Consider the following 12138-nt stretch of genomic DNA (forward strand, 5'->3'; position numbering starts at 1 on the left):
AGAATTGTGAATGCAGCTCTGGAGTATAATACAGGCTGTTATTGGGTCATCTGGAAGCGAAGGACAGGATGGGGGCTAATTTTACAACAAGAATACGGGAACCTTTGGCCAATGCCCGATTGCTCAGTTCACCCTTGATCACTATCATCTCATGGTAGATAACCACAGAATTTTCTTCATGCCATACCCTGCAGACTCACGTTGGTTCTAGTCCTCCTATTCATATTCACGTAAATTGGTTATTTTTAGGTATCTGGAAAGCCTTAAGACCATCTCCTTCTAAAAGTGAAGCCCTTGACTTGTCTTCTACTCGAAATGTGTTAAATTCTATACTTAATGGAGGTTAAACTGATTGTCACCCATCTTTCTCAGGTTCCTGAATAGCAGATCTTCCTAGTTCTGAATCGATGCTTCCCCTGCTGCTGATCAGGTGTCTGAGGCTGGATCTGCCCACAATATGTTATTCTCACAGTAAACCGCTATTTCTATATTGAACAGAGCAGACGCATGCATTTGGCTGCTCGTGGTGATCTGATGGGTATAGTACTCCTGCAACCAGCAATATGGTGCCCTTTAACCCTTTCTGCAAAGACGGTCTAGTACAGTACAGCCCATGCACAGCCCCCACCCTCTCCAGGGGTTGCGATGCTTCTTCAGCTCACCGCTCAGGCTGTCATTGCATCTCTGCGTTTTGAGGCTGCATCACCGCTGACTGCAAAGGGGGATACCCTGGTCTTGTAACATGCCTGGCACCATCTCACCCTAATGTAAGGAACGGGAGAGCTGAGAGCTTCCTCCGCCCTGATGGGGGCGTCAGTGTTGGGATTTTGTGCGTCTCCATGCAAACTTCTAGTCACCACCTCCTTCTCCTCTTCCCTGTTTGTAGGCTTGCACCTGACAAGAGCGGGGTCATCCTAGACATCAGCACCCTGAAAATGAATGAACTGGAGACTGAGGTCCCTCCACTGCCTCCAAGATACAGATTCAGGGATCTTCTGCTTGGGGATCAGACCTTCCAGAATGATGACAGGTAAGGATGTCATTCTGGAGTGAGATCCGACTGGCGCTGTCCATGGTGCTGAACCTCTACTGAGCCTTTCAGACCTCCCAGGATGGGGGGACAGGTAAGGAGGGGGTGTCCTGTGTGAGCTATACATGGTGCTGAACCTCTACTGACCCTTTCAGACCTCCCAGGAAGGGGGGACAGGTAAGGAGGGGGTGTCCTGTGTGAGCTATACATGGTGCTGAACCTCTACCGAACCCTTCAGCACTGCAGAGCGCAGTCTAGAAGACGTCCTCTTCTAACAATAGTCTTGGGACAGATCTGGTTTATTGTTTCTCCATTGTCCTAGTAGGACGACCTCTACATTGTGAATGATCCCTTGTTAAGGTTTACCTCCTTTTTGCACATTTTCAATTATCGTTGAGGCTCATATCATTGCTTTACTGATTTCAGTTTTGATTGTTAAAGTTGTCTGGTGGCGCTAAAGATTTCTTCATTTTTTACTTTTTATATGAGGTTTCTTTATGTTGATGCATTCTGGATTTGCCATAGACTGGCGGAGCTCAATGGGATTTCACTGTTAGGGTCTGTAGTGATAATGTTTGTGCTTGTTGGATGGTATTGTTTGTGATTTGTGCCATAATGAATTAGTAGATATGTAAGATTTGGTCTAGAAGAAGACTTGTTCCATGCGACTTGTCTCAGTTGGGGAAACTTTAGTGTCATTTACAACTTCCTGAGAGGTTCTTGACAATGTGGTGTGACCGTACCAGATTCCATTCACTTCAATAGAGTGCAATTATTCGACAAAGTTGTCAGATGACACATAATGATCTTAATCCAGTGAGGAAATATGGTGGTGTTTTCATGTCATTCATATTTATACCAGGGGAAGGCCATCGCTCCTGGCATTTACCTTTAAAAACATAGAGAGATCTGTAATTTAATGTATCAAGGTAAAAAGAGCAGAAATTCTTTAGATGGAAACCTTTAAAATCAACGTAATGTTTTCTGGAACTTGTGTTGTACGCTACATCTAAAGTATCTTATCTATATCTGCTGTACAATATAATGTGATCTATTATTCACTGTTATCAGCCAAGGGAGATGGACACCTCATGGACAGTGCATATAAGGTGCAAAGTGCCAGCAGTAAGTTCAGTGCTTGATTGGACACTATGGGCTGTAACCGGTATTGCAGGTCAGCACCATTGACGCGAATAAGGCAGAGCTGTAATTCCTGACACAGACGTGAAAAAAATGTGGCGCGGTTACAACAAAAATAGCATTTTAGGATAGTTCTCCAGGACGATATTTGGTCTTCACACAAGTCACAGTGGTATTACTTACAGGGGGTTGTGTGACAACTGCAGAAGGGTAGAAAATGTTGGGCTTTTCGCAAGTTCCCTGCGTCTGAGGTTCCGTTCGCCGCCGCTCTGGTCCCAGAAGCTCCAGCATCGGTCAGGGGCCACTCATTGGTCATGTACCACTGCAGCCAATTGCTGGCCTTAGCAGTGATGCAGCCCTGAACGCCACGTGACCGCTGCAGGAGCTTCCGGGACCGGAGCGGCAGAGAATGGGACCTCAACGCTGGAGCGAGGGGGGCACTTCTGCGGGTAAGTATGTTTGAGTTCAATATATTATGTAATTTCATCTCTTGCCCCGCTGACCATTTTGAAAATCTTGGATAACCCCTGTTAAACGAAGAAACTCTGGTACTTCTCCGACCACAGTGCCCCCCTTCATCTTATGACTCTTCGGATTCTGTAGTCGGACTGATTGGATTGCATTCACTTTACAGTCCTATTGCTGTGAATGGGAGACTACAAATTTGGAGATATTGGGATGTCCTAGTCAAAAGACAAAGGTGCATGGGGCTCAAAGAAGCGTCATGGCCGGTCATTCTAGCGATCGGTTGGGTCAGACCCCACCGATATTATCTTGTGATATGTCAGTTCAGTGGGATGATGTCCTAGGTGTCTAGGAGGAAGCACGGATGGTCTTTGGGTGCGTCTTTGTGCAGTATTATTCCTTCAGAGACAAGAAGTCTCAGCTCGTTCTGTGAAGAATAGTTTGAGAGAGTCAGAATATTTTGTCTGTGGTGTCCATTACAATGGAATCAATTCTCTAGGCAGTGAAATGTAATATTATTAGACCCTGCACGGTGCTATAGCTATCAATTAGAGCGTAATGAATAGTGCAGATCTCCGATCCAGCGCTGAGGACAAGTGCTCTTGTTCTGCTGGCGCTCTCTATGGCTGCTGTACATATTGTATCTGGGATAAGTTTCAAGCGAGGACTAGGATCAATAACGTCCTCCTGTTTAAGCAATTATGACCTGAATAAACCTTCCCGTCCAAATAGTAAAACTTACACGTGCTCATAAATCGTGTTCCCTCTGGGCACTCTGGAAAGAAAAGCGTTAAAACAACATATTGTGATCAACGAGACCAATAATATCAATAAGGCGGCCAGCCGCGAGTCAGCGGTAGTGTGCAGCACCTGTGCAAGCCACGTGGCCAAAAACCACAGCAATATGCAATAAACCGCATTCGAACTTGCACGGCCGCTACGTGTACAGGCAGCTTCACTGTCTGCAGGGTGTGGTATTTTTAACGGTTATTTCCAGCAGGAGATGTGTTCCTGTTGACAAACTCGACCTGTTTTCCCTGTTGGAACCATAAGCAGCCATTTTGGAGGCTATGTGAAACTGTCTTTGGTCACCCAACAACTCCATTCTCCCCTTTAGGCCTCATTCACGTGACCGTTGTCATTGAGCCACAAATCCTAGTGTCCGTATTTGGGTTTGTAATGCCTCCGAGTTACTTCAGCAACCGTTCCGCATGTCCGTGTTGTTTCCGTGTGTAATCTGTAATCCTGATTGGATTCCCAGGAGTTTCCTAGCAATGATTCTGCAAAATGCGGTCAGCACACGGATGGCTTTATAGACTTGAATGGCGGAAGGAGTCTGCAAAAACGGACAGGGATAGGACTGATGTGTGCATAGCCCCATAGAAATGAATGGATCAGTGTGCTATCTGCAAAAAATTAAGAAAAACACTGTAATTTCCATGAACCGTTATCTTCATGTCAACCTTATGTATGTTAATCAAATAGTAATGCCTGATGTGCCTACTGGAGTTACTACATGTAATTCATTCCTACATTGAGATTAAAGCAGCCACATGCACTGGATAGTTGGGTGACATCCAATATGGGGACATCATTACGGCTCCCATGGCAGTTGTTGCTCAGGTTTTCCTGGACTCTTATATGGCAAATATCACAACGTCTTTGTGGTTCATCCTACGCTCTAAAGGCACGGTATTGTCATAATGATATGTCTAAAATAAGATAACTTCAGTATGGAGAGTGGATGGGATGACTAATTGACGCATGGGAAACTGGATGGATGAAAAGGCGGGTTGCTGGATGGTTAAATAAATGGATGAAGAGGTGGGTTTGTGGATGGCTGGTGGTTAGATAGGTGGATGAAGAGGTGGTTAGATAGGTGGATAGCTGGGTGGTTAGATAGGTGGATGAAGAGGTCAGTTGGTGGATAGCTGGATGGTTAGATAGGTGGGTTGGGGGATGGTTTGGTGGTTACATAGGTGGATGAAGAGGTGGGTTTGTGGATAGCTGGTGGTTAGATAGATGAATGAAGAGGTGGTTAGATAGGTGGATGAAGAGATGGTTAGATAGGCGGATGAAGAGGTGGGTTGGTGGATAGCTGGATGGTTAGATAGGTGGATGAGGAGGTGGGTTGGTGGGTGGCTGGGTGGTTACATGGGTGGCTGAAGAGGTGGGTTGGTGGATAGCTGGTGGTTAGATAGCTGAATGAAGAGGTGGATAGCTGGGTGGTTAGCTAGGTGGATGAAGAGGTGGGTTGGTGGATGGCTGTGCGGTTAGATAGGTGGATGAAGAGGTGGGTTGGTGGATAGTTGGGTGGTTAGATAGATGGATGAAGAGGTGGGTTTGTGGATGGCTGGTGGTTAGATAGGTGGATGAAGAGGTGGGTTGGTGGATAGGTGGATGAAGAGGTGGTTAGGTGGATGAAGAGGTGGTTAGCTAGGTGGATGAAGAGGTGGGTTGATGGATGGCTGGGTGGTTAGATAGGTGGATAGCTGGGTGGTTAGATAGGCGGATGAAGAGGTCGGTTGGTGGATAGCTGGATGATTAGATAGGTGGATGAGGAGGTGGGTTGGTGGATGGCTGGGTGGTTACATAGGTGGATGAAGAGGTGGGTTGGTGGATAGCTGGTGGTTAGATAGCTAAATGAAGAGGTGGATAGCTGGGTGGTTCGCTAGGTGGATGAAGAGGTGGGTTGGTGAATGGCTGTGCGGTTAGATAGGTGGATGAAGAGGTGGGTTGGTGGATAGTTGGGTGGTTAGATATATGGATGAAGAGGTGGGTTGGTGGATGGCTGGGTGGTTACATAGGTGGATGAAGAGATGGGTTGGTGGATGGCTGTGCGGTTAGATGGATGAAGAGGTGGGTTGGTGGATGGCTGGGTGGTTACATAGGTGGATGAAGAGGTGGGTTGGTGGATAGCTGGTGGTTAGATAGATGAATGAAGAGGTGGATGACTGTGTGGTTAGACAGGTGGATGAAGAGGTGGGTTGGTGGTTAGAAAGGTGGATGAAGAGCTGGGTTGGTGGTTAGATAGGTGGGTAAGGATCTGTCGAGCTCTGAGTAGAACACAGAAGATCTTCTCCAGGAGTCTTGACTGATCTTCCTCGGCCGAGGAGACGGATCATACAGGACTCTGCTGCTGATCTGATGTAAGATTTTTTTTTTCCTGACGTCTCCTGGGGCGTTCGTGATTTTTGAACAAACACTTACAAGTTCTTATGTCTTATTGTGTAGTCTGGAGGATAAATCTCTGGAGACTCCTCATAAACTTCCATAGTTCTACAGAGAGTGAGATTATCATTACTGAGCACCCGCCAGCGGCCATCAAACGTCCAATTACCTGCCAGCGCCTTAGAAATGCTTCTTGTAATAGCCATGTCATTTAATAAATGACTTCTAGCTATTGATATATCTCCCTGTTGTAATATGTGTCTGACATCTCCATCTGAGAGGGACCTATAGCTCTGTGCATTATAGTTATGACTCCGGAAGATCAGGCTGAAGAGACACATAAAAGGCAGATCAGTAGAAGGAGGGAATTTACCCCCCATAATGCCGGTGACACGTGGCTATAATATGGCGCCATTTTAGGGTTCATATAAGGATTCTACGGGGATCTAAGTTCGGTGCAGTAGAACTGGGGGATCTAAAACCTGCTGACCCTAAAATGCTGCCATATCAAAGCCATGTGACACATTAGAAGCCATTCAGGGTCTGTGGAAAGCGAGAGTGACAACGCTAGAACCATTACAATGGCTTCTATTAGTTAGATGTATCATTTCTTTCCTGGAAAAGCTGGGTGATAGTCAATATGTTTGCCATTACAGCTCCTATGGGATTGCCGCACAGCTTTCCCAGAGTTCTGAATGTCAAATCTGTCTCGTCGTCCTGTAATATAGAAGCCTGGGTATGTATAGATGCATAAGTTGACTGAGCTTTTGAACATCAGGTATCTAAGAAAGTTATTTGATAACCCCTGTGGGAGCTTTAATGACGGCCATCTTGGTTGTAACCCAGCTTTCCCGGAATGGATATTTTATTGGTGATTTGTATCATGGATGACCGATAAATGTGTTGTAAATCCATTGGATTGCTATTCGCTTCACTTCTCCTTGCATCATTTACTTTTGCTTGTAATTGCAGATTATGACCCGGTGTGATTATTTTTACCCTGTGGGGGTAGTCGTGATGTTTGCACAATAGCGGCAGGTTTTATGGCCATAGAGTAAATAGTGAGATGCGGTGGATTATCTCTGCGGACAGGTGCTTGATATCCGTCCTGTTATATTCAGACCATTACTCTGCCGGCAGAAACAGAAGTCATGAAATATCCCTTTATAATGGATGTGTTATCACAGTCCGCTGGTCAGTCATTCATACCTGTGCGCCTATAACCCAACCATGGAGTAACCGCTTAGACCCCTTCACATCTCGCTTTTGCCATACGCTTAGCGTGTACTCCGGGAGAGCTCCTGACCTACACACTCAGTGTGTCCATAGACTTCCATTGTCAGACTGAGGCCAAAAGTGTGTCCATCTTGCTGGTATAGGTCCATACACTGCCAGAAGCAAGTATGGAATAGAGTGGTGGACGTTGCTATGCCGTACAACAGGGACCTGTTAAAAAAACAACACCTATACCACATGGTCCTTTAACATGGTAGTCTATGGGTGAGGGATGCCATGGATGGTAAGTGTACAGGTCTTGAGATTTTCATAACGTATACATTGAACGGATGCTATAATAGCCACTGTTAGACATAGGTCACAGGCCACCATTTAACATAGGTTGGGAGCTTTTCCCGTCCTATACGTCAAACGAAGACCACAAACGCAGTGTCAACATAGCCTTAAAGGAACGCTCTGAGCAAAATTAATACTATGTTATGCCTGGTAGAGGGCCGGAGAGGGCGGGGCATGACACCATTCTTTAAAGAACATCTCTGTGTCATGTGGTTGTCATCTGGGCGGTAGGGGTCCTCCCTGACTTTGCTTTAGGGCCCATTGAATTCTACTAAAGGCGCTATACAGTCCACGGGTAACGGCGCTATACAGTCCACGGGTAACGGCGCTATACAGTCCACGGGTAACGGCGCTATGAGAAATGACTCAAAAGAAAGGCTCACCATAGGGGTTGTTCCACCAGGACCACTTCCGTCCATATGTTCTGTTATGGGATATGGATGTCATAGAGTGGGGTCTATTCCTGGTACCCCCCACCCCACCCTACGAGCCATGGAATTGCTAACAACCCTCTTAATGGCCACCATGTAAAACTACATTTCCCTACAATTGTCGCTGTCCAGCTGGCCGCAACTTCACCTGGCAAAATCAGCTGGGGATGCCGCGAGCTGGACACACAGCGATCATCTGTTCACCATGGCAACAACCCATCTAACAATCTATACATGGACGGTCCCTAGAGCAGTATCCTCTCTGAAAGGGGGGGGGCCCGAGCAGTGGACCCTCCATTATGACATCCATATGCACTAACAGAACATATAGGCGGGGGTTGTCTTTATGAGACCCCCCCTTGAAAATTTCTACTATCGCATAACCCAGGTCGGCTCTTAGGTCCTGTGCACACGACCATATTTTCATCCATACGTAAATACGGAACAGTAGTCCTCCGCAGCTTATCCGCAAATACGGTCCGTAGTGCATCCGTATATACGGATCCATAAATAATGTAACATCTGCAAACGTGGCTTCGCCTAGCCAAGCTTCCGTAATTACTGACGGCTATAAGTGCACATCCGTAGCCGACAAGAATAGGACATGTTCTATATTTTACGGATCATTTCTACGGAACGGACACCCCATCCGTAAAAATACAGAAAGGTGTCCGTAGCCCATACAAACGAATGGGTCCGTAATAGCGGATGAAAAATACGTTCGCGTGTATGGGGCCAGAAATAGATTGAACCAAGAAATTTGTTGATCTGATTGGGCACTGGGTGACAACTTCTATAGGGACTGTCAATGCTGCAGTCAGTGGTAGTCACCCAGTACCCAATCAGATCAACAGATTTCTTGGTTCAATCTATTTCTGAGAAAGGTGAGTGACCGCTCATATGGTGACCACTGCAGAGCCCATAAGGGTTTTCTTCACCCACCTGCATCCATTGTTCTAGTATTCTTTGCTATTCAGGACTCTATGAAAGCTGGGTGATCGCCCCTATGAGAGCTGTAGGGTTGGTTGTCACCCAGCTTTCTCGAAACAGATATAATTCTAAAATGGCTAAATGTAAGATAAAATCAACATGGATTTATAGAGGCAGCGCTCCCACAATCCCATGCTCTACAGAGGAGTGAGGGCTGTAGTAATGGCGGTCCTTACAGAGTCTGTGGAAAGCTGGGTGACTGCTTCTATGGGGACTGTAATGGTGGCGATTTAATTATAGAAACCCAGAATCTGAGATCAAGATACTCGGATATGCCAGAATGGATTATCAACACCATTTCTTAGTTATATCTGTTTCTGGGAAAGCTGGGTGACAACCAATATGGTGACCACTGGAGATCCCATAAGTGTTTTTACTAGCTGTATTCATTGGTACAGTATTGCTACATGACTAGGCAAATATGCCTTTCAGGGCTCTAGGAAAGCTCGGGGACCTCTATGTGAGAATGGATATAAGGCCTCATGCACACGACCGTAGAATTTGTCCGTAATTGCGAACCGTAATTACTGGCATGGCCGTGTGCAGAAGTGTTTTTCTTGTTTACCGGTGGTGATTGACGGCTTAGCAGGCGGTGTAACTCGCTGGCCTTCTCCTGTGAGGATAATGGGAGTCCGTGACATGTTTGTTGTAGTTTATGAGGTAATTTACTGTAATCAGCGGCTAATGGCAGGAATGAATAAACCGCAGCCGCCTGTCAGGGTAAGAAGGCCGCAGATGAGGATTACTGGGTGATAATGGAATCTAACACGTCTCCATTGTAATCACAGGGACACTGACAGACTGGGGGGATCTCGCGTGTCTGTGCCAGGCGTCCGCCATATTCACCCGTCATTAATATACAACTGGTCACCGCTCCGAGAACCTGTATAGATAGATAAAGAGATAGCGGGGGCAGACAGACTAATGTATGTGTTGTATTGTGCTGTCTGTGTTTGCGTAGGAGAGGGGGGCCTTTAAATGACAGCCCCCCCCCTCTCCACTGCAAACTACACATTACAAACTGTGGGTTGTGACCCCCTGGGCGGTCACGTGAAGACCTCCGGGGGTCGTGAGATCCCGGTTCCAACTGTATCTGCGTCCTCAGGATGCAGATACAGTTGAATTCATTGCTGGAGCAAGGAGCTGACCTGCCTGCACCGAGTCGCTCACCGCACAGTGCAGAGGATGAGAAGGATCCCGCACCCGTCGTGGGAACAGGGATAAGTAATTATAGTAGCTGTGGGGGGCATTATACTATGGGGGCTGTTGGGCAAGACGGCTGGGCAAAGGGGCATGGAGGGCTAGGGGGGCCCAAGTTGAATTCTTGCACCAGAGCCCATGAGCCTTTAGCTACGCCCTTGAATATAAATATAATGTATAGGTGGCTGATTATCACATAAGTGAGTTTTATATACTTTTCTGAGAGTAGGCAAAAAATAAAATGTTACGCCCAAATATCACGACATAACTTTTATTGTAAACGGGCTGGATCATTAAACGTTCTAGATTATCACCGCGTAGATGTGGATTTCATGTGGAAATACAGAGTTCAGACTTGTGCCGCTGTAAAACCTTCTTCCATCACCACGGGCATGTGTGTCATGGAGACCGGCCACGAGGCTTCTATGGTGCGCAGGGAGAAGCGGGTTCACAGTTTAGGTTCCTTCCACCTGGCAGGGGTGAGAAGACGTGACCACATGGCATCTGCTCTACGTAATACTAATGCGGTAGAGGGGGCCCCGCAGACACCAGGACCCCAGACCCTCTGTAATCTCCCCGTATAACAACACCGCTGATTGTGTAAGATCAGAGATCGTTCGGTCAACGAGAAAATGTTATAATGAATAATCTGATCGTAGCGAGCAAGAGAAAAACGTAGAGCGTTACCTGAGTGATCGCAAGTAAATCCTGTGATTTTGATCACGTAACTTTTTTTTTTAACCTCTTTTGCACTATTTTTTGGGCTCCCCCACCACGGTCTAAGCGTTGGGAACTTTAGAACTCTATTATTTTGCCATCACTGTACTATTATGTGTGCACTGTATGGCATATTATATATTGTGTGCACTGTATGGCATATTATATATTATGTGTGCACTGTATGGCATATTATATATTGTGTGCACTGTATGGCATATTATATATTATGTGTGCACTGTATGGCATATTATATATTATGTGTGCACTGTATGGCATATTATTTATTATGTGTGCACTGTATGGCATATTATATATTATGTGTGCACTGTATGGCATATTATATATTATGTGTGCACTGTATGGCATATTATATATTGTGTGCACTGTATGGCATATTATATATTATGTGTGCACTGTATGGCATATTATATATTATGTGTGCACTGTATGGCATATTATATATTATGTGTGCACTGTATGGCATATTATATATTATGTGTGCACTGTATGGCATATTATATATTATGTGTGCACTGTATGGCATATTATATATTATGTGTGCACTGTATGGCATATTATATATTATGTGTGCACTGTATGGCATATTATATATTATGTGTGCACTGTATGGCATATTATATATTATGTGTGCACTGTATGGCATATTATATATTATGTGCACTGTATGGCATATTATATATTATGTGTGCACTGTATGGCATATTATATATTATGTGTGCACTGTATGGCATATTATATATTATGTGCACTGTATGGCATATTATATATTATGTGTGCACTGTATGGCATATTATATATTATGTGTGCACTGTATGGCATATTATATATTATGTGTGCACTGTATGGCATATTATATATTATGTGTGCACTGTATGGCATATTATATATTGTGTGCACTGTATGGCATATTATATATTATGTGTGCACTGTATGGCATATTATATATTATGTGTGCACTGTATGGCATATTATATATTATGTGTGCACTGTATGGCATATTATATATTATGTGTGCACTGTATGGCATATTATATATTATGTGTGCACTGTATGGCATATTATATATTATGTGTGCACTGTATGGCATATTATATATTATGTGTGCACTGTATGGCATATTATATATTATGTGCACTGTATGGCATATTATATATTATGTGTGCACTGTATGGCATATTATATATTATGTGTGCACTGTATGGCATATTATATATTATGTGCACTGTATGGCATATTATATATTATGTGTGCACTGTATGGCATATTATATATTATGTGTGCACTGTATGGCATATTATATATTATGTGTGCACTGTATGGCATATTATATATTATGTGTGCACTGTATGGCATATTATATATTGTGTGCACTGTATGGCATATTATATATTATGTGTG

General features: G+C 44.7%; 1 protein-coding gene across 3 annotated transcripts in view; it reads left to right on the forward strand.

Moving 5' to 3' along the window:
- Positions 1–12138, forward strand: part of KCNT1 (potassium sodium-activated channel subfamily T member 1) — a 203350-nt gene that overhangs the window by 35865 nt on the left and 155347 nt on the right. For 2 of the 3 annotated variants that reach the window (XM_075835093.1, XM_075835094.1), the window contains exon 3: positions 887–1030. In XM_075835093.1, the coding sequence (XP_075691208.1) occupies positions 887–1030 (144 nt within the window). Of the gene's footprint in view, positions 1–598; positions 768–886; positions 1031–12138 lie in introns of those variants that run through there. The other variant, XM_075835096.1, reaches the window with a different exon arrangement.

The sequence above is a fragment of the Rhinoderma darwinii genome, chromosome 8 (assembly GCF_050947455.1).
Source record: "Rhinoderma darwinii isolate aRhiDar2 chromosome 8, aRhiDar2.hap1, whole genome shotgun sequence".
Classification (NCBI taxonomy): domain Eukaryota; kingdom Metazoa; phylum Chordata; class Amphibia; order Anura; family Rhinodermatidae; genus Rhinoderma; species Rhinoderma darwinii.